Genomic DNA, 22,854 nt, shown 5'->3' on the forward strand with positions numbered 1-22,854 from the left:
GAGACACCAATCTTTATATAGTGTTCTGTACTTTTCAAAGCATTTCCACATTTGGTTTTCTCCATCCACCTTTCACGTAGGGACAGATCTTTATCCCTGCTTGAATAAGGAAAACCTGAGTCGCTTGGTTCAGATCACAGGGCAGAGCCCTGTCCACAGCCTGGTTTCATGACTTGGATTTCAGAGCTCCTTCTCTGTCTCCCAAGTGGGGCAGTATTTCTGTTCCGGTCACTCGCCACTCGCTAGCCTGGTGTCACTCCGGATGCTGTGTGTGAGGTCGCAGGGCGGGAGCTGAGGGAGGGGGAGAGGGAGGAGGCCTGGGTCCCCGCGTTGGGATGCGCCTGCAGCAGGACAGGCCTGGCACAAGACGGGGAGTGAAGCTGATCTGAAGGCACGGGCATGAGCCAGTGAGACGGGCCCGCTGAGTATTTCCACAGACTTGGTGCTGCAGCTGAGCCGCCATTCTGGGAGGAAGCTGTGACGGTGATTGCCATCTGCGTGAGCAGGTCCGTGAGCAGGTCCTCTTTAAAAGACATGGTGTGACAGACTGTCCTTCCCATGCAGCACGCACGTGAAGATGGTGCCAATGAACACCCTGCAGATTCCGCACTGAAAACCTGGGAACCGGAGAAGATGACAGGGTTGTTCAGTAGGGCCGTGTTCAACCAAGGAAACCTTCCTGTTGGAGGCACTTCTGAGTGGAGTCTGGGAGGAAGGAAATGACAAGCGCAGTAGAGGCAGAACAGAGGGCCAGGGGCAGAAGGGTGAAAGGCTTGGGATGGTGAGCATGTTAGCTTGGATGGGCCTAGGGGTGGAGAACTGAGGTGGGTGAGGGGCCAGGATAGCTGGGGATTGAGGTAAAAGGTCGGACGTGACATTGATAAGCCAGAAATCGAGGAGGCTCTGAGGATTGTTAGAAGGGAGGAAATAAGATCAAAACAGGGCGTGGAATGCTTTGCAAAGCTCTGTGTAGGATGAAGGTTGAAAGGAGAGAGCAGACAGGTATGGGCAGGTGAACCCTCCGGGAGATAGCCGTGTTCCATTCTGACTTGGAGTTCCAAGTGCTAATCATGGAACCTGGAATTCTCTGGACGACCTCAGGACTTTAGGACGCTCTGCACATCCTGACCCAGGTTGGGCTGTGTTCTGGAACTTGGCAGGTTGGATGGCTCCCCACACCTCATTGCCCCACCCCACGGTGCCTTCCTTCCCCCAGCAGGGACCCAGCCTTCCCTCTACAGGACACCAGTTCAGCACTGGATCCTGCCTCAGGCTCCAGGAGAAATCTTGCTGCTCTGGGAAGATGCCCCGCTGCTCCTTCTGCTCTGCTCTGGGGTGATTGATGGCTGTGGGTAGGTGGGTGAGCAGCCTTCCCTTGCCCAGCCCGGTTCAGATGGTTGGAGTGGGTGGGAGACAGACTCCCAGAGTAGCCAAAGAGGAAGTGGCAGGGAGGATAGACCAGGGGATGACCCACACGCTCCAAGGGTGGTTCTAGACGAAGGGACTGGTTCCAGGGTCCAGGAGATGGTTGCAAAGTACCAGACAATTAGCTTAATGCTGGATTCTTCTGAGTAGGCAAAAAGTACCAGTTTGCTGCCTGATTTCTTGGTTTCTCGGGGCCACCCTGCAGTAAGGCCTTGAAAGACCCACGATGTGGAGAGTGAGGGGAAACTGAGGCCCAGATAGAAGGAGGTGGTTTGCTCTGTGTGCTCTGTGAGTCCCACTGTTAAGTGTTTTCTCTGAAGCATTGTCCTCCCCTCTGGACTTCCACGGTACACGGTTGGGAGGGGGTTCTCTGTGTCTCTCTTTGCCAGGCCTTTCTAAGGAATTTTAAAGGGACAAATGCTCTTCTCCGGATTGGGGATGGGGGGAACCCGAGAGCTATAGGCACCTGTAAAACCAATTTAAAAATCAGTCTAGCCAACCAGCCCCCAAAGGAACCAAAGGGAGCTATAGAGTAACTCAAAAGCAGACACTAATGGAGGAGAAAAGAAATGTAGTTACATATTCATCAGCTTTTAAATATTCATGAGGATTGTAAAGCAGATTAATTTTCATGCCTCATTTCTCCCGCGGTTCTCGCTGTCCATATTTTACCGCAGCAGCAGAAGAAAAAGGAGCTGTGGATCACTTGGCCAGTGCCCTCGCTATCACTTAAGGAGCAGTGTGCATGCTCGTGTGTGTATGTGCGTGTGCGTGTGTGCATGTGTGTGTGCATGTGTGTGTGTGTGCCTGTGTGTGTTTGTGGGGGCGGGGGAACAGGAGGAGCCGTCACTGTGGAGGTGAAGATGTTCATCTCCTGAGGGGTGGGCCTGTCCGGCCAAGCCAGGACGGTGCGAGGACGGCGCAGGACAATGCAGGGAGGTCATGGAGGTGTCTGAGGGAGGGGATCCATCTGGAGCAGAGAGGACTCTGGAGGCATCGAGTTGATTCCTGGCCTCCCCAGGGTGAAGAGGGATGAAGGACGTTCACCAGAGTCAGCAAGGGTTTTCTCTACACTCCCCTAAACTAACTGTCTGAGAAGAACGATCCACTGATGGACTGAGGTGAGAGAGCAGGGGCGGGGGCACCAGACGGGGTGAGGAAGGTGCGGGAGACACCGAAGAACAGAGGGAGAGCACCCAAGCGGGAGCAGAAACGGAGAAGGAAATGAAGGGGTGGCCGAGGGCCCATCTGTTCCAGGTGGAGAGCATTAGATGAAAGGACAGAGTTCGAAATGATGAGATTGGGGGCTAGATATCTGGAAGGACTTTCAGATCCCGGGGCTGTTGGACCTTCTCTCTCTGGGGAGGGGAGAGGGCTGCCTCTGAGTCATACCCCAGCTGCCGCCACACCACAGAGTGGAGGGAGCCCGGAGTAAGAGGTGTAGCAGGGGCCGCTTGGGAAGCACAGCCAACAGGTGTCCTGCTCAGAGCGACCAGGCAGAGTTGGGGGGAACTCAGTGTCAAGAGCAGGGTATCAGGGTGAGCCAGTCTAGGGCCAAGGGCAGCGAGTGTTGTCGTCCAGAGTCATGAATGGGAGCCAGGCAGCCTGTGAAGTAGCAAAGATGGGCCCTGGGGGACAGAGTCGCCGATGCAGCCTCTCCCGGGGGTCCTGGAGTGTGGCCCCTGGGCGCTGAGGCCATCTGGCAGCCCTTAGTGGTTTGGGCCAACTTTCTTGGAATTAGAGGAGGGACGAGCTGGTCCATCCTGGTCTGCCAGCCCCTGCCCCACTCTGTGGAGGCAGAAGGGTGTTCTGTGGAGCACAGTCCTCGGGGTGCTCTCTGGTGACCTTCGAGTATCACTAGGCCAGACCTCCCGGGTGGGTTCCCTCCCCAGCCTTATTCCCCGCGTACTGCCTTGGACCTGAATTCTCAACCAGCGTCCAGCCGCCCAATGGCTACCTGCACACGGCTGTCTAGCACACATCTCAGACCTAACACATCCACACTCAGACTGACTGCCCCCAGCACCCAGACCTGTTAGCCAGCAGCCGTCCCTGTATCGGTCAATGGCAACTCTGCCCGTCCAGCTGATCGGGTCACAAAACTGAGGAGTCATCCTTGACCTCTTTCTCATCCTGTCCTTCAACGTTAACACCCGGAATCTTCTGAGTTCACTTCCACCAGCTCTGTGGCCACCGTTCAGGCCCGAGCTCCTGCCTTCTCTTATCTGGATAATGACGGTAGCCGTCTGCTCTCTTTCTGGGGCCTGTGGGAGCTCCTCGTAGTCTGGCCCCTCCCCTTTGTCTCTCTGACCTTGTGTCTTTGTCACTTGAGCCCCCAGAGCTACGCTGATCTCCCCGCTATTCCTTGAGTGAGCCAGGCCTGAATGTGGGGCTCACGCCTTCCCTTCCTCTGGGACTTTGCTCAGTTTGCCTTCCTAGTGAGGCCTTCCTGAGCACTCTAAAACAATGATCCCTTCCCCAGTTCTCTCTCTCTCTCTTGTATTGCTCTATTTTTCATAGAACTTTCACCTTCTAACATGATGCATGACTATTATGTTTTTTTGTTGTTTATTGGCTGCCCCCCCCCCACCCCGCCGGACTATTAGCCCCTTGAGGGCAGAGATTCTGTCCATTCAGTTCAATGCTTTATCCTCTGCACCTAGAGCAGGTTCTGGCACACCTGAGCTCTCCTAGGAGATTTCCCCAACGAACAGTCATTGACCAGGAAGCTTCCCCTACTTCCCGCAGAGGAGTAACTGCTCCAGTAACTGTACATCTGATGAAAACAATGGAAAAGTGGGTAAAATACCTGAAACCATTACTTTCAGATAGTAGGCCACAAGTAGCACAAGGTGGTCCCTGGGAGAAGAGAGGCCCTACTTTCACATCAGTTTATCCCCAGGCCAAAGCAAAGGAGCAGGGATCCCAGACAGAGCCCAGGGGCTGAATTGGGAAGACTCAGGTTTGGGGATTGAGACTGGGGCTGAGGAGGCTAGAACTCGTAAAGAAGAACACCGGAGAAGGGGTGCAGCTGTCCACGGAGAGTTCTGAAAATCTGCAGAAGGGTCCTCGAAACTTTAGCTGAGCACTGATCTGGGCATAATTGGGGCGGAGCACCGCGAGGTTCTGGCGGACAGCAGAAGGCTGAACAATTCCTGAGCTCACACAGGAGCTGGGGATGGTTCAGATTTGTCCCTGTGAAGGTGGAGAGAGCTTGTAGCTCATGGTGCATCGGATACAGTCCTCAGAAGGATGTGAGCTTAGTCCGAGGCCAAAGGCTGCTCTGGACCCATCCAGTAGAGCTTGAAAGCAAGGTTTCATAGGATCACAGTGATTCCAAATAACTGCGAGCCAGAACGAAATCCAGTTCTGTCTAAAACCATATGACAAAGTCCAGATCCCGAGGTGAAATTCACAATATCCATCACCTGATGATGATAATGACGATAATAATAAATCATGCAGAGAAAAAGGAAAACATGAACTGTAACCAGAAAACAGACCAAGCAACAGACACAGACCCCCCCCCCCCCCCCCGGTCCCCACCAAATAAGAAAGATGGTGGAACTAGCAGACAGGGATGGTAAAACAGGGATTACAAGTCTGCTCCATAGGCTCAGAACTGAAGAGGAAGACATGAACACAATCATGAGAAAAATGGAAGGTTTCAAAAAGCACACGGAACTTCTAAAGATGCAGGCAGAACTGAAGTGAAACCCAGTTGTCAAACACACAAGTGATTTTATTTCTGCCAGAACCACATGGCGGGTGGGGGCACTTTTCCCTTCCAGCTGATTCTCCCAGCAGTCCGTGCTTGCCCCTCCTGTGAGGGCGCTACGTTTGGTTTCTCGGTTCCCCAGGACTCTGGAAAAGCAGGCTTCTTTTCTGTTCGACCCCCAAATGCAGTCTGGATTTCAGGGAGCAAGCAGTGGCCCTCTTGAGTCTCATTTCAGCTGCTGTTTCGTGAATCCCTCCTGTGTCTTCTGATCGGAGCACTCTGTCACCTGTTCCAGCTCGGTGGTGAACCCCTCCTCTCCATCAACAACTTACCCGAGTTGTTCCAGAGCTCTTATAGTGGTGTGATAAGCCAGAGCTGGCCTGCCCCGTAGAGTTACACATTGAGTCCGGCTGGCACAAGGCAAGGAAGAAAGGGACGAGGTTCAGGAGATCGGTGGGGATAAAGAGGGAGAGGGCAGACTTCATTAGGAGGTCAGGGAAGGCTTCATGGAAGATGTGGCATTTCTGTGGGGTTTTGAAGGATAAAGTTTGGGCCGGTGGGAATCAAGGGGCAGGCGCTGTAGGTGAAGTAGGGTATTGTCTTGAGTTGTCCTCCCTTCCTGAATGCCCAGGCTCCCCCCTTCTCCTGGGGTTCCCGTCAACTCTCTTGCTGTCAGGAGTGAGTTCTGCAGGCTCCAGGCACCCAGGTTTTCCCAGCAAACTAGTGACACCAAGTGCGGGCAGCTTCGGAGCCCAGCTATTCCTCACCTCCTTGGGCTCTGACCAGATGGAACGAGGCCCCAGATGGGCGGCGTGTGTTTCCAGGACAGGCTCAAAGACCAGCCCGAGGGGACAGGTCTGAGCCAAGACTAGATGACTCTGTCTCTCTGGCCCTAAGCCCCCGTTCAGCTGCTCCTTGATCCCCAGGTCAGTGTTGCTGCCATGAGGCACCCCTGCCTGGTTTGGGGGCATTGGAGCATCTCATTTGTTGTCTTTCTCTCATTTTGTTTTCCCCGTCCCGCCCCACCCACCCGCTCCCTCCCTTCCTCCATCTTGAGTGTGTGTGGTATGATCAGCTCCCAAAAGGGGCTCAATTTTTCCCAGGCTGCTTCCCACATATCACCTGACCTTCAGAGTCCCTCTTGGGGGTGGGCGGTGGCGGGTGTGTGCAAATAAGCAGGGCTGGGGGAGCGGCGCAGGTGCCCCTCCTTCAGGCGTGTTTGGTATAGATAAGGAAGAGCTTGTCAGCCATGGTGATGTCACCGCACAGAGCCCAAGGTGGGAGGACCAGAAGCAGGGTTCGCCAAAGTGGGAGGTCTGAGCGAGGTAGGTGGGGAGCTCAGACACGGGCTTCGAGGTGACGTGTGCACCCCTCCTCACCTCCCACCTCCCCGCGTCTGCCACGTCATGGCCTCCACGTGTCACCCAAGCCAGATGTTCCTCCCCTTCCTCCCCCACAAAAGGGTGGAGAGATGGTGTCCACCGTGCGGCTGTCAGGGCGTCTCGATCCCCTTCGGGCTTCACCCACCTGAAACCTCAAGCCCTGAGCTGGGGCAGTGCTGTCGTGGCCCCGGGCACCAGGTGGGCCCGGTCGGGGGAGGTTGGGGTGGTTGTGAGCCCTGACTTTGGGGCCCAGTGGAGCTGGGCCTGAGTTTCATCTCCACTCTCTGTATGCTCCAGACAAGTGACCTAACCTCCAATCCTCAATTTCCTTATCTCATCTGGAAAAGTGGGATAATGGCACTCCCCCACCGTCTAGTGGGGGCATGTTGGGCCCCGAGTAAATGGCAGGTGGTGGTGTTTTGTTGTTGTCGACGGACTTGCTGAGACGGTGGAGGCAGGACCTCCACAGGCCTGTCCTGGCTCCCCTCTGCCTGGCTCCCCACCCCAGCTGCTCTGCTAAGCCCCCAGCTTCCAGACCCTTGTTCTGGATCCTTGTCTGACAGCCCCCCAGAGGGACACATCGCATCCTTAATTGCAGTTCTCTTGCTCGGCAAAGCCATCAGCACCTAATGTCCCATGTCGTTGCTGCTTCTCTGCCTGCGGACACCTCGCTTGTGGGGGCTGCTCAGCCACCCAGGGCAGCTCCATCTGGCCAGGACCGGCCATGGTGGGGAGAGGGATGGGCAGGCCAGGATGTTCCACGGATGCTTTGGTGATAATGTGCTTACAAGTAACTTAATATCAGAGGGCAAAGTTCTCCGTGACTCTATCACTGGTCCTTTCTACCACTTTACACCTTTATTTATGGCCCCCTAGAAACCACAGGGGTACCTCTGGTCTCTTAACACCGGAGCTTTGTCCATCTCTCCAGTGCAGGGAAGAACCCTGAACCCAGGGATAAACTGAGCCCCCCCGCCTCCCTGCCCCCGCCGATGCCCATGCAGAGTTTTAAGGTAGGACCCAGCAAAATGTCAGGGCTGGGGAAGTTGAACCTGGAGGAAGACCTGGATGCTGCTGGAGACCAGGATCAAGGGGGAGCTTGTCCTGGGTGCTCGGATTCCCATTCCCTGGGTCCCGGGGCAGGCCCCCTCCTCTGGGCTGGCACCTGTGTGATCCCCGTCCCTGCTCCCGCACCTGAGGAGCATCCAGGGGCATAGCTCCTCAGGAGTTCATGTTCAAGACTGGCCCGAGGGTGGCCTTGGCTGGCCCCCAGATGGGGCAGACAGGAAGTGGGCAGCACTGACACTTTCTGTCCGTTCAGGACAACAGACTGTTCAGAGGCAGTCCAGGGGTTCCCCATTTTTGAGAAAGAGCTTGGCCAGGGGAAGAGGGAAGGGGAGCCTCTCAGCTGCAGCTCTTGTCCCCCCTCCCTGCCCCTCCCTTGTCCTCCTGGCCAGGTTCCTGCCACCTCCACTCCCAGGCTCCAGGATGTGTCTCTTTTACCTTGAGCCCAGGAAGAGACACAAGCCCCTTTGCTGGTTCGTCTTAGCATTGCTGGGATCCGCTGGCATTTTCACAAAGGACTTCCATAAATACTAAGGGAGAACAAAAGGGAAGTAATTACAGAAAATACAAACAGCATGAAAATAGTCAAGTTTCTAAAGTACAGGTTTCCCAGCCTCGGATAACCACCCTGGAGCCCAAGAGGCTGGCCCGCCTTCCTGGCAGGCCCCGTGCCAGGACTCCAGCCTTCATACACTGGCCTATCACTGAGGGCCAGGCCGAATCCCCTTGCCCTTAACTTTCCCACCTGAGGATTCGCCTCGGCCGCAGCTGGCCTCCCGAGCTGTGGTGTCTGAAACACTGAATGTGTGTTACTCACCACTGGGCTTCAGGTGGAGGCCTTGACTGCCTTGAGAGCACCTGCTGAGACAGGTAAGCCCGAGTCTCCGCCCCCAGGCCTGTCCACCGCACACCCACTACCCAAGCATATTTCCACTGCCTTGACCGTTGTGGCATTTCTGTCTGCTCACTGTGGCTCCTGAATCGTCCTGCTCACACGCAGCGGTGAGCACACGGCAGCCATTTGTTCAGCGGGACCCAACCCCCTGGACTGAGGTCAACTGGATTAGAAGAGGCACCCGAGCAGAGCTGGGCCAGTCAGAATTCATCTTTGGGGTATTATAGGGCCTAGAAACTGCCTCTTGACACCGTTCTTTATTACCCGTGGGCTTGGGAGCCATGATGACCATTGCGAGTTTTGACGTCGGCCCAGATGCGCAAGGAGAAGCAGAAGGGTGTGATGGGCAGCAGGAACTCCTGGTTCCTTGATATCAGTCCTGACTCACGCTTGACCACGTTCCCGCCTACCAGACCCTCCTGTGTCCTTTTAGCAAACTTTTCCTTTTATTTAAATGCCAGTTTGGGTAGATTTCCGTAGCTTGCAACCCCCCAAGTCTCAGCCCATCCCACCACCCCGGAAGTTGGGACAGATACAATAGGGCAGCCAGGCTGTCAGACAACCAAAGCTGCGGCCCCCGCAGGGACTTGAGTGAGGCGCTGAGAAGTCCCTTGGGAAAGCGTGAGAGCAGCCAGGAGCATCAGCTTGTTCCACGTTGTTGTGGGTGGGGAGCCCGGGGAGCTCACTGATGGGGCAGCGCAGTGCTAGCAAAGGGGGACCTTGAGAATATTGCTCGTCCCTTGCGATCAACATGGAGTAGTCCGTGAAAGGGCCTTGGCTTTCCTTCCAGCATTCCACCTTCTGACCACTCCTCCCCACCCTGTTGCTCCTGTCCATGGGGGTGTAAATGCACAGACTAGGAGTCTGAAGTCTGAGCTTGAGCCCCATCTCAGCCACTGATGAGCTGTGTGACTTAGATAAGTGACTTCCCCTCCCTAGGCCTTCCTCCACCCTCCCCCCCACCCCCCCACTAAAAAGTGGTAATGTGCTCTGCAGGGCTCCATCAAACTCTTCCCTCCCTTGTCCCATCCTTGCTTCTCCACCTATCTTCTCCTGCCCAGCATGTGCCTCCCCAGCAAACCTTCCCCTCTGACTCCATCCCCTTCAGGACCTTGTGATCCCCTTCCTGTAGTTCAGGGCCATGATGTGTTGGGCATGGGTGTGTAGGGTTTCTTTGAGCCTTACTTTTGGGTGGGGTGCTGACTCAGTCTCCCCCATCAGAGTGAGACTCCCCAAGGGCAGGGCTCCTGTGCTTCCTCCTCCCTCTAGACCCCTCAATGTGCCTGGAGCAATACAGGGACCAGAGAGGGTGCCTGGAGGCAGGCTGCCTTCCCTGACCTGTCCATCTCCTCTTTCCTTTCCCTCTCCCGACAGGGAAGACATTCCAGAATCTACTTTCTAAACTAAGCAAGAGTTACGGGCTCCCCAGGCCTCTTTCGAAAACTAGCTCTTGCCATGGGAGGGGGCGTTCTGGCTAAGTCTTCCTTACATGGCTGCCCCCCAACCCCCATCCTGGCTTCGTTCTCTCTGCAGGGGCCGCGGCGCGCCCCGCCTGAGCCAGCCACCACGCGCCCACCCCCCTTGCGGCAGGCTCCTTCCCTTCCTCTCCCCCTCCCTGGCTCTCCCTCCTGTCGCTGCCACCCATCGTCGCCCCCCTGCCTCTCCCAGCCTTTCTATTCCCATCCTGGCTTGTCTCCCCAGGCAGCTGGGAGCAGGGCGCCTTCGATTTCTCTATTCAGTCTGAGGCGTAGCAATTTTCTGCTCTCCCGTAATTAGGGGAATTTTAAGCAAACTCCCCGACGGATGATTACAGCAGGTTCAATCCAAGCTCCTTTGATCAGGGAAGAATGAGGACGTTGTTGGAATATTCCTCGACCTGCTGGCCAGACAGGCTCTGAAGCGGAAGTCTGGCTCTTGGGCTCCCCCTGGAGGGCTCTGGACTTTCATCCTGGTGCCTGAGTGACCCTGGGTGCCGGGGTCTTTCCAGGGGAGGACTGGGTTCAAATCGTGCTTTGTTAAGGATTATCCCAGAGGTGGCTTCTCTGGCTTTGGGCCCATATCTGGACTCAAAGCCAGGGTCGGTGACTTGGGCGGGGAGGGAACTTAAAGAGGCACATCGGGCGGTCTCCCAGGTCATACAGGCGCTCTACAGTGGGACATCATTTCCACTGCAGCCTATGTGAATGGGGATTCCTAGGGTTTTGCAGTGTCCAACCTGCACCGCACACTTGTAACCTTGAACCTGCCTCCAGGAAGCTTGAATGGCTCCATTTTTCTAAAACGTTGCAGGGATGTCAACTCCTTTGTGTTGAAAGAGCCTCTTTTCTTTATTTTGTCCGTTTCCCTGAGTCTTTTGTGTCTGCCAAAGGCAGTGAGGAATAACCGGAAGAGCATGGCCTTTGGAGCAGCCTAGGGAATGGATTCCATTGCAGCTACTTCCTGGCTGTGTGACCTCGGTTAGTTAAGGAACTTCTCTGAACTTGAATATCTATCCCAAAGGGTTGTTTTGAGGATTAACCAAGGAACAGATTAAAAACACTGCTTGGCTCATAATAGGTGCTCTCAGTAAATATCATTCCCTTCTCCTTTCCCTGCCCACTTCACACAGTTTAAAAACATCACCACCCTTCAGGGCAAACCCTACTCTCCTCTGTGTCCCCCCCCCAGCCCTGTGTCCCCCCAAAGCTGTGCTAGAGAGCAGACTGAGTGTATTAATAGACTATTAATGTCTCCGGCATTCCCAAGCAGTGGGCCTGGCTTTTCCATAGGTTAATTAGGTCATATTTCAGGATAATTATGACGGTATATTCCTACACTAATTAAGTGGCTTTAAACCATCTTCACAACGCAGCTCCATGAATCATAATTAAGCCTTACCGCCGAGTGCCTCTGCCAGCCACGGAGCCCCGCACGCGGCCCGCTCCGCCTGCGCTCAGTCGCGGGAGTGGGTACACTGGAACCGCGGGTTTGAAAAGGACTTATGTTCCTGGGATCATGTCAGGATGATTCCTAGTGAATATCGGATGAGGCTTTGCACGGTTTCTCTTTTGTTTCCACAAGGAGGGAGACGAAGAGAAATACAGTGTTCATATAGGTTTATTCTCTCCTCCTTGCTGCTCTGTTGACTAGATTTGAATAGATTCCCAGGGGATGCGGGCGGGGGTGAGAGAGGGAATGCTGGAACACACGGTTGCAGGTGTCGGTCGGCGGTGAGTGTGCGTAAGAATTTGCATTGTACCTGTCGTTCGCTAGGGACCGTGTCTACCACGAGCCGGCTTAGTTCATGACTACCTGGGAAGGAAAACAAAAGCATCAAAACACACGTGTCCGGGAGGGCTGGATGTACCTCCTCCTTCCTGATTGTTTTGCTCCTGACATGCCTTGCAAGTTGAGCGGCTCACACCTCAAGAATGGCCACCATTTTGCTACTGTCCGTTCTAGCTGAGTCATGGCGGGATTATTGGCACCAGCGTCAGGAGATCCAGTTTTGAGTCTGGGCTCTACAGCTTGCTGGATGTTACCCTGAGAAAGCCCTCTGGCCTCCTGAGCCTCAGCTTCCTTATCTGGAGAATGAAAACAACACTAACTGTCTCGTGGGACTGCCGGACACGTTGAATAAGACAACTGGAGGGTGCCAATGACTTCAAGGAGGAGTCAGCAAATTCTGAGCTGTTCTTCCAACCATGGAGAAGGGCTCACGTGGACAGGGCCACACTCCCTTCCAGGACTCCTTGGCACTTATCTGTCTGATGGCTCTCGGGTCTGGTGTGTTTCGCTTGTGTTTGTGGAAGCCACAGAGGGTCCCTGTGGGACCAGGATCTAGGACCTCGGGTGCCGTAGCACCGAACATTCACCAACCGGGGCCACCGGGACACACGTTTTCTCCTGCCTGAGAGAATGTACAAAGCCTGTATTACCAACTCCTACTACTGGAGCTTGGAGAGGCCACCATGGTGGCACGAAGAGGATAATCATGGGATGTCTGGGAAAGGTTTATGAATCAATGTCTGGGAACCTCGATCCTAGGCTCACAGTCCTCAAAACTCCTGGCCTCTGTGGTTCTCCTTTTCCTGTCTCCCTGACTTCACACTACACCATCTCCCCACCCTGCTCCCTGCAGTCCTGCCTCCCCCAGGCAGCACCTTCCCAGAGCCAGAGGCTCAGGCAACAAAGGGGAAAGGGGAAGACTTGTTTCTGCTCGCTCTTGCTCTCTCTCTCTCTCTCTCTCCCTCTCCCCTTCTCTCTGTGGAGAGATGGCCCCAGGCATTTTGAGTAAGACACTAATCAAATAAGGACAGGTCACAATACACCAGCATCTTCTGCGGAAGCCAGGGAGCCACTCCGGTGTCCTCAGCAAAAGGACAGGGAATTGGGGGGCAGGGGGATGGGGAGGAGGCAGCATTGATTTAACCTGGTTGTCACATATAGCCCCTGGCCCCTCTGACAAGAGAACACCATGTGAAGGCGCAGATAAGCCCAGCTGGAAAATTGACAGCAGTGAAGGTAGCCCTGGTTCCCCCCTCACTGCTGTGGCCTGTGGATTACGGCTCTGTTAGAGTAGAGAGAGGTGAGAGGCGAGCGAGGCTTCCCCCCGGATACCACCTGTAGATAGAGGGAACGAGCCTTGTTCTCCCCGATGAACAAATGGCCATCAGGAGATGAGAGCTCTGGGGAGGGGGTGGGGAGGTGGGGGGTGGCATCCTGTTGAATTCAGATGGAGAAGAGGGGCCGTTTCTTTAGTGGAGACGTAGGTTGGACCCAAGGTGAGCTGCCTGCTGTCTGCACTGAGGAAGGGAAGAGAGGGCCGAGCAGCGGGCAGCCCAGCACGCAGCAGTGGGAGTGGGCCGGCTTCTGTGGGATTGGATGGCTGCCCCGTGCCCACGGAGCTCTTCTGGAAGCAAGAACAGCCTGTTGGAGATCTCAGCCCGGGAGGAGCAGCTCTTCTGGAGGGGGAGGCTGGGCGAGGGTGGAGAGAGTACAAGGATCGGACAGCCGATAATGGGGGTGGATGGTTCTTCCAGGCAACAGTATGGAGCCGCGGGGGCCCAGCTTAGGGAGACAGCTCCCCCCTGCATATGGCATTCACACTGACTTCTTGTGCCCAGGAAGCCTCCACCATGACATCTAAACATGCGTGTTCACACGTGAACGCACATCTGTGCGTGTGCGTATACCCACGTAACCACGATACATTGGCATGAGGTGGTAGAGGACGGTCCTCCTGAGACCACCAATTCAAGGTCACAGTGCAGCCTTTGGTATATGACTCTACCTTGCTGGGCCTCAGTGTCTTTGTCTACATAACAGGAATGAGCGATCCCTTGCTTGCTCACTTCAAAGAGCTGTCATATGGGGCGCCGGGGTGGCTCAGTAGGTTAAGCATCTGACTCTTGGTTTCAGCTCAGGTCGTGATCTTGCGGTTTCGTGAGTTCGAGCCCCGTGTCAGACTCTGCCCCGGCAGCACGGACCCTGCTTGGGATTCTGTCTCTCCCTCTCTCTCTGCCCCTCCCCTATTGGCACTGCCCCTGTGTCGCTCAAAATAGATAAACTAAAAAAAGAAAAAGAAAAGAAGAGCTGTCAAGGTAAGATACAGAGGGTGGGCAAACCCTCTGCAGACTATAAAATCCGCTCCAGCCATGAGACCTAGTGAGGGTCATGTTGTTGTCCTACCTGAGCCTCTCTGGACAAGGAGGAGGGGGTGGGGATGGGCACAGTGTCAGCTCCTCACGCCTCCTCCACCAGCACCCAGCCCGTGGGGAGGAGGATGAGTGGGAATCACTCCTTCATTACTCTTGCCAGAGCCAAAGGGGTGGAGGGAGAGGCTCTGGGGCTGAAGCCCAGTTACATAATCCGTTCGACCAAACCCAACCCTGTGGAGCATACAAGGGTAAGTAACTCTCAAGGATCTCTCCCAGGGATTGAGACACGGAAGACAGGAATACAGCCACTAATAGGTGTCTATCATGGAGAAGAAAAAAGATAAAAGAGTACACAGGAGAAGCTATTAGAAGAAACAGTGACTTAACTTTCCCCAGAATTAAAGGGACATATACGCGTTCAGAGAGAAAGGGATAAGAGAGTGCTGAGCAAGATAAAGAAGAAAAAAACCTCATGCACAGATACATGATGGAGACATTTAAGTGCATCTCAGGGAGAAAACCTCCACGTAGATCACCTACCAATAAGGAGAACCAGAGTGTCGTGATAGGACAACCGAGTGATATCCAGAAACTATTGAAGTTTGTGTATAGCGAAATATTTATTTAGCTATAAATAGGGGCGAAGTAAAGATAAATAGGGGCATAAAGATGTATGCAGAATGTATTCCAGTGATTAAAAAGAAAAAGGGAGCACATACAAGATACCAAAAATAAGACCGAGAATGTATTATTCTTCTTATTTTACTACTGGTTGAATAGATGATGAATATATGTCACAGTCTGGAACGATATTCCAGATAATGTCAACATGATAGCAGTCAGGAGAGACAAGAGGTGGGAAGAGACCAAAACCAAAGCAAACCAAAATCACCAAAACGTCTTGCACGTGAGAAAAATAAAAACATACTACCAACTAGCCCTCGGACTAAAGAGAAAATCTTAAGGGAAATTATAAATTACTTAGAATTAAAGGTCAAAAAAAAGCTCTGCATGACAGAATGTATGTCCTACAGCTAAAGTAGTCCCACGAGGAAAACTTATAGCTTTAAATAACATCTATCAGAAAACAAGAAGGGCTGGGGCTCATGGGTGGCTTGGTTGGTTAAGTGGCCGACTTCGACTCTGGTCATGATCTTGCAGTTCAGGAGTTCAAGCCCCGCGTTGGGCTCTGTGCTGACAGCTGAGGGCCTGGAGCCTGCTTCGGATTCTGTGTCTCCCTCTTTCTCTCTCTGCCCCACCCTTGTTCACATTCTGTCTCTCTCTCTCAAAAATAAACATTAAAAATAAATTTAGAAAACAAGAAGAGCTGGAAAGAAATATAGTAAGTAAATGTAGTAAAATAAAAAAGAAAGTAAAGTAAATAAAGTAAAATAAAAAAAACAACAACAGTAGAGAAAACCCAAATAAGCAAAAAGAGAATAATAACGATTAGAACAGAAATAAAGAATAATGCCAAGAACAGCAAAAACAGTATAAATGAGTACTAAAAACAAAAATTTCCCTGAAAAGACAAAATAAACAACTTTGAAAAGACCCATAAAATAAACATCAAGAAAACAAGAGAGCAGATTTTAAAGTAAACTACAGAATTAACCCAACTCTGTGGAGCATCAAAGGGTCTCTCCCAGGGGCAGGGAGAAAGACTATGGGGTAGAACTAAAATTTTTAAATATAAAAATAATGTTAGAACAACAAACAGGTATATGCAAGTATATACATTTGAACCTGGATGAAATGTACAGATTTCTGGAAAATATGCTGACACAGAGACAAGGTAAATAGAAGTCCTGAACAGACTAATAGGATTTGGAGGGAAAGGACTCCTCTTACACTGCTGGTGGGAATGCAAACTGGTGCAGCCACCATGGAAAACACTAGGGAGTTTGCTCAAAAAGTTAAAAATAAAACCACCCTATCATCCAGTAATTCCATTACGGGGTATATATCTGAAGAAAATGAAAACACTAACTCCAAAAGATATCTGCACCCCCGTGTTGCCGTGGAGGGAAGTTGGGGTGGAAGAGAATGCAGTCTGGACCAGTTGTGGTTACAATATTGTGGTTAAAATATTCTACTTTTGCAATTTTGCAATGCACAGACACATTTCTAGGACCCTCCCAGGATCCCGGAGAGGACAGTAGACCTGTATCTGATAATAGCAGTGAAAAAATCACAAGGGCTTCAGGCACTAACAACAAAGGCCCAGGATCACAAAGTGGAAAAAAAAAAAAAAGCATTAAACTTTAGGAAAGCCATTAAATGAAAGACCTAAATAAAAAGAAATACTATATCCACGTTTGGGATGACTTAATTTTGGAAAGATGTCTATTGCCTCCAAATTAATTTCTACATTCAATTAAATTCAAAGTGAGCAAGAATTTTGGGGGGAATTTAACAAAGTGAGTATAAAATTTCTATTGAAGAATTGAGGTCCACAAATAGCTAATCCAATTAAAAAAGAAGCAACAAAGAAGCAACGTTTGTTCTGCTGATGATCAAACTGATTACAATAAAAGCGTAATAATAAAAAGCAGTGTGTTCTTGGCATAGGAACAGACACATAAGGCAGAGGAACAGAATAAGAGACCAGAAACAGACGTAGACACACAGAAATAAACTGAATAAAAACAAGTCTAAATGAAAACAAACAAACAAACAAACAAAAAAACACAAAATACAAGGGAACTCCCTCTGAGAGAGGTAGCATCACAAATAGTGAGAGAATGAATTATTTAGCAAAAGTCATCGAAAAGAAGATGGTTCCCTGTTTTGGAAACGAATTAAATTGGATTGGTACTCAACACTAGATTTTTAAAAATTCCCAAGTGAAGAAAGACCTAAATGTGAAAAGTAAAATTATAAACCCAAATGGAAGAAAAACGTATTAAAAATAACTATGAGCCTCAAAGTGAACGTTTCTTTGAAAAGATTTAAAAAATAACCAGACGCAAACCATAAGGCACAGAATAAATAGATTTGATCACACCGACATTAGAGACTTTTGTTTAAAAAAAAAAAAAACCCCAGAATAAACAAAGTTAACAGAGGAGTAACAGACTGGGAGTAGATATTTTTGGAAGTCTAAAAACTGACAAAGGTTTAATATGCAGCATATACAAAGAACTGCTAATCTTTCTAAGAGAAAAAAGGGAAGAGGGATACAAACAAGGCCATTCATAGAAATGGCCATTTGAAGAGCTAATGGCTATATAAAGAGTTACTTAATTTCTTGAACACAAATTAAAATAAGAAGGTATGGGGCACCTGGGTGGCTCAGTTGGTTGAACGCTGAGTTCATGATCTCACGGTTCATGAGTTCAAGCCCCGCATCAGGTTCGCTGCTGTTAGTGTGGAGCCTGCTTCCTCTGTCTCCCTCTAGCTGCCCCTCCCCCGCTCTCTTGTTCTCAAAAAAAAAAAAAAAAACAACAAAAATTAAAAAAAAAGAAGGTATCATGTTACCCCCTCAGATTGGCAAAAAACTCGAAAATTGGAAGCCTATCAAATACTAGTGTGGAGGCAGGAAAAAGAAAGCCTTAAGCCTTCAGTCCCTGTTGGTGGAAGGTGTAAACCATGCAGAAAGAAAAACCTGGGTGACCTTGGTACTGAGAGTCTGTGTGCCCTTTCCCTGCCACTCGCACGCTCTGGGTGTACGACTCAGAGTCTCTCACGCTACCTCGGGAGACGTGTGCAAGGAGGTGCCTGTCGGTCCTGGTCAGGATCTGAGCCAGCCTGGTGTCCTTCACCGGGGGCTGGGTGAAGAAAACGTGGCATTCGAGTGTGATGATGGCATACCATGCAGAAGTCAGAGGTAATGAACTGCAATCTCCGTTCGACAACTTGGGAAGATCTCACAAGCAACCCAGAGGGAAGAATCCTAAGAGACAGAATGGAATTGGTAGCATGAAACCGGTTACGTACATTTCCAAGCACAGACCACAGTGTGTTTTTTTTTTTTAATTTTATTTAAAAAAATTTTTTTTAACGTTTATTTATTTTTGAGACAGAGAGAGACAGAGCATGAATGGGGGAGGGGCAGAGAGAGAGGGAGACACAGAATCGGAAACAGGCTCCAGGCTCCGAGCTGTCAGCCCAGAGCCCGACGCGGGGCTCGAACTCGCGGACCGTGAGATCGTGACCTGAGCCGAAGTCGGACGCTTACCCGACCGAGCCACCCAGGCGCCCCACAACAGTGTTTTTAAAGGGTGCCCATGTGTCTAAAAAGAGACTCCCAACGTTAGAATGGAAGGGCGTTTTAACTCCTCAGGCGTGACACAGGGACACCTTTTGATGCTTTTGACGCATCTGCACCGAATGGTAGTAGGTCTGTAACTTGTTACCCAGAAATGTTTGCCGTGGAGACTTGCCACTTACCCCGCCTCTGGGCTGAGGTTTGGGGATGGGGTGAACAATCTGCTTTGCAGATAACCTGTCAATAAGAGGAAGCTAAAGGTTTGATGACTGCTTTAGAGGCCACATCAAGTGTCTTTGTGTCAAAATGCATTCATCAAAACAAAACAAAAACAAAAACAAAAAAACCCCAAAGTGCATTCATCAGGGCGTCACTAACCCTCCCAGAAATAAGTTAAAAAACCCCTGTGTTCCAGTAAGTTCTCTGGCCTGTGGAGGGGCTAATCTTATCTTCTCCTGTGAGAGGCATTTGTCCTGTGAATCTCTGTGCTGCTGAAACAGGTCATTTTAAAATGGGAACATTGGTCTCTTCTGGGGGACCACATCTCGAGCCAGGGTTCATGCTCCGGGGTCCCAGGTCTCATTAGACTCCCTCGAGGCCTCACTTGATGATACTGCTACCTCTCTGTTTGCATTTAAAAGAAAAAGAAACAAAAAGAAGTGAAATAAATGAGACGGGGGAAGAAAAGTGAAAGGATTACTTAATAAAATAATAGGGATCAAAACAGTAAAAACAGACAGCTCTGGTAAAAAGACAAAAAGCCCCACTGGATGGGACCATAAAGGGCCAAGTGAGGTCTTTTGTCTAAATTAAAAATAACTAAGCCATAAAGTAGGGAGACCGAGGTTCAATATGTGGAATTTCCAGAGGCTGCAGTACACGGCCGGGCACAGGGAGCTCCCCTGCTTTCTCCCTTAGGCTCTGGATCCTGGGCCAGATACTGAGATGCCCCAGCTGATGGGGCAGAGCTGACAGAGAGTTTCTCCCCGCTTCTTGCCCCCCCCCCCCCCACCCAGGTCTGCAGCTCTAGGTTGGGAGCACAATTCTGGCCTCAAACTCACCTTTCCTGGCCTCTGCTCATGTGTCCACCTGGCCTTTGCCCAAGTGGTCCTCTCCCCCTTCCTTCCTTCTGCCCTCCTCACTACACCTACCTGCCCAGTAGGGAGGGGAGGAGTCACCACCTGTGGGCTCGTGTTCCACTTCTGTCCCCTGTGGGCCATGGGACTGGGCAAATAGTGTCTCAACTTCCTTAGCTCTCAAATGGGGAGAATCATAACATTGGCCCTGTCTGCCACCCAGGCATCCTTTGGAACCCTAGGGAACCACAGAAAGCTGAGGGACGTTTGCTGATGGAGGGTCAGCTCAGGACTCCCTCCCCCATGAAGCTTTAAGTGAATACTCCACCCAGACTGAGAGAGTTGCCCTGGGTATCCTCAGTCTGCTGTTAGCACCCGAGATATCCCCTCCATGCCTGGAAAAGCGTGGAGGTTATTAGTCGGTGCTTAATAGATATTGATTAATTGATCAAAAACGCTTGCACTCTCATTGTTTTCCCGCCTCTCCAACCAGACTGTGAGTTCTCTGAAAGAGAAATTTCTTCTTTCTCCTTCCCTCCCTTCCGTTTGTCCCATCAACCGTCAAATACTTGTGTACCTACCCTGTGCCAGGCCTCAGACACAGTCCTGCCCTCAGAAAGCCTGCATTCTGGGTGACAGAGGAGGGAGGAGGCAGTTAAAAGCCAAGGAAACAAGCAAATAGCAACAGTAACTGCAGATTCTGTGCAGTGGTCACAAGACAAGACAGACAGGCAGGGGGCCACTGGGGAGGAGTCTACTTTAGGTCCAGCGGCCAGGGCAGGTCTCTCTGGGGAAGGGGCATTAAGATGGGTGGAAAGATGAGGAGGGGCTGGCTGGTGGCCACGGTGGCAGAGCTGAGGGGGAGCATTCTAGAGAGAAGGAACCATGTCTGCACTGGCCGCCAATGTGTCCGAGGGGGAGAGGTGGCCCATATGACTGGAGCGGGAGGAAGCAGAGGTGGGGAGGTGGAACCTGAGAGGGAATCAGGAGCAGGTCCCAGCGGCCCAAGAAAGGGATACGGATTTTCTTTTTCAGGGCAACAGGAAGCTACAGAGGGCCTTTTTTATTTTTTTCCTTTAAGTTTATTTATTTTGAGAGAGACCTAGAGAGTGGGGGTGGAGAAGGGGCAAAGAGAGAGGGAGAGAGAGAGAGAGAATCCCCAAGCAGGCTCTGTGCTGTCAGCAGGGAGCCCGATGCAGGGCTCGAACTCACAAACCACGGATCACGACCTGAGCCGTTTGGACGCTCAACCGACTGAGCCAACCAGGTGCCCCTACAGAGGGACTTTAATCAGGAGAACTGTTAAACGTTTTTGAGGCAACTGGGAAATTTGAACATAGATTGCGTATTAGATAATATTAGGGAACCATTGCTAACTTTGTTAGGCGTGTTAATGGTATGGTAATTAGGAGAAAGGAAAAGAACTCCTTATCTGTTAGAAATATAGATTGAAGTCTTCGCAGGTGAAATGGAATGATGTCTGAGATTTGCTTTAAAATACTGCAGGAAAAAAAAATTAGTGTCTGGGAGAATAGATGAAACGAGATTAGCAAAATGTTGATAAGGTTTGAAGCTGGGTGATGGTACATGGGGTTCATTATACCGGCTTCTGAAATTTTGCATAATAAAAAGTTAAAAAAAATTTTTTTTTAATGGGAGGAATTGGAAGGAAACCATCTGTGGACACTCTGCTCATCGCTTCAGGCATAGGCCCATCCTGCCCCAAGCAGAGGTATTTGACCATGAGCTGTGGACTCAGACAAACCCAGTATAGTTCCCAAGTTGGCCAGTTGCTTTCTGTCCCTTTGGGTAGAGCCGCTCAGTTTCTTATCTGTAAAATGTGGGATTGTTACAAGCATTAAATAAAATAGTGCACGTAAAGCCCAAGCTTAGTGCCAGGCAATGGTTACTGCGCAATTCCTGGCAGCCGTTGTAGACGTGATGCAGACTGGTCCGAGGCACGGCGTGACTGGATTCGAGAAACTTCTCTTGGCGATTAGTCTGCAGTCTCTAGGAAGCTGAGGCCAAATACACGCGTTGGAGTATACAAGCCGTCAGGCATGCGCACACACCCCTGGCTTGCATTCAGGCACCTGCATGCACGCACAGACACCCTCCGTGGGGAGGCCTCTTCATGGCACAGCCTGAGCGGGCTTGGGGTGTGACCTTTAGGAGAGGCTGGGCGGTCCTCCCCGCAGGACCAAGGGCGAGGTGAAGAGGGCTATGCTCAGATGAGACGGGCTGTGTAGCCCATGGAGAAACGTGGCACCTGGTGGTCCAGGTAGGAGGGCACAGCTGGAGGTAAAGGTAGTGCCGTGGGGTACGCAGGGGGCTGCGGAGACCCCATAAGTGAGAGGGGGGGACAGGCTGGGGCCGTGGGACCCTGCGGGAGAGCCAAGAGGCAGTGCCTGACTAGAAAGTCTTCAAATACAGGAAGAACAAGGAAAGCAACTACCAAACCTACCCGCAGCGTGAAAACAGTTGTTTCCCAGGGGCCTGGTGATGGACTCCGAGATGCTAACCTTGAGCCGCCCGAGAGCTGGGTGACCTCACAGGCCCCTCGCTGCTCCTCCATCCCCCCACACGACACCCGGTGCTCTGTCCATGGTGGGGCCAGAATGCAGGCTGGCCGGGCCTCCGGAGACCCTTCCTCCCTGTCCTGGTTTTTGATCTGAGAGCCATGCAGCTTCCAGAGCCAAGAAGGAAAGGCTTGGGGTTGGAGAGACAGCCCCGATCGTATGTGTGGGAGGGTTAGCCCCCATCTGCCCAGGTATCAGAAAGAATCCCAGGATCCTATGCCAGAGAGAGACAAGGGAAGCACGGGGCAGGGGTGGGGGTGGGGGGTGGCTGTGCCCCTAGGATAGGGAGGGAGGGAGAGAGAGAGGGCTGGGGGCAGAAGAGGCTTCTGGAGCTCAGGTCTGGGGGGAGGGGCGGGTATGCCCAGAGAAGTCTGGGGAAGAGAAAGGCAAGGAGGCGGGGCAGAGAGGCCAGTGCCCCCTGCCTATGCCCTTCTTCTTCCCACTGCAGGTACTGGGGCCACGGGCTTTTGATGCGATTCTGTCATCACTGCTGGGAAGACGCTTTTAATCAAACCCCGAGTTGAGTGGCAGGAGGGAGAGAGGAGACCCATTCTGCCTTCACTTACTCTATTCCAGAGAACAATTCGGGGAGTTGCTAATCCTGCCCCCGTCACATTAACAGTAATAAAACACCCTGGCGACTCCCACTCTTCAGATGTCAACATCGATTAACTCCAGAGCCTGGCGCCCACTTCTGGGCGGCCTGCATCCGAGTGCGGGGGCCCTGTCCTTTGACTGTCACTGCCTCCTGCCCTCAGTTTGGCCTCGAAGCCCTTGGGCTCAGAGCCCCCAAAGTCTCGTGGACACCTGTGTGGGAAAGGAGGCTTCTCTTGCTTGTCCCCATCCGAAGGAACGTGTCCCCCTT

At 51.8% G+C, this 22,854-nt stretch overlaps 1 protein-coding gene across 1 annotated transcript; it reads right to left on the minus strand.

Moving 5' to 3' along the window:
• Window positions 1-242: 242 nt before the first annotated feature.
• On the minus strand, window positions 243-21,985 carry LOC122231295. The gene is made up of 5 exons (XM_042958962.1): window positions 21,875-21,985; window positions 21,680-21,742; window positions 5,476-5,667; window positions 4,106-4,201; window positions 243-617 (listed from the first exon to the last, which is right to left on the minus strand). The coding sequence occupies exons 1-5, from the start codon at window positions 21,983-21,985 to the stop codon at window positions 243-245; spliced, it is 837 nt and encodes a 278-aa protein (XP_042814896.1).
• Window positions 21,986-22,854: the final 869 nt, after the last annotated feature.

This window comes from Panthera tigris, chromosome D1, assembly GCF_018350195.1.
Source record: "Panthera tigris isolate Pti1 chromosome D1, P.tigris_Pti1_mat1.1, whole genome shotgun sequence".
Classification (NCBI taxonomy): domain Eukaryota; kingdom Metazoa; phylum Chordata; class Mammalia; order Carnivora; family Felidae; genus Panthera; species Panthera tigris.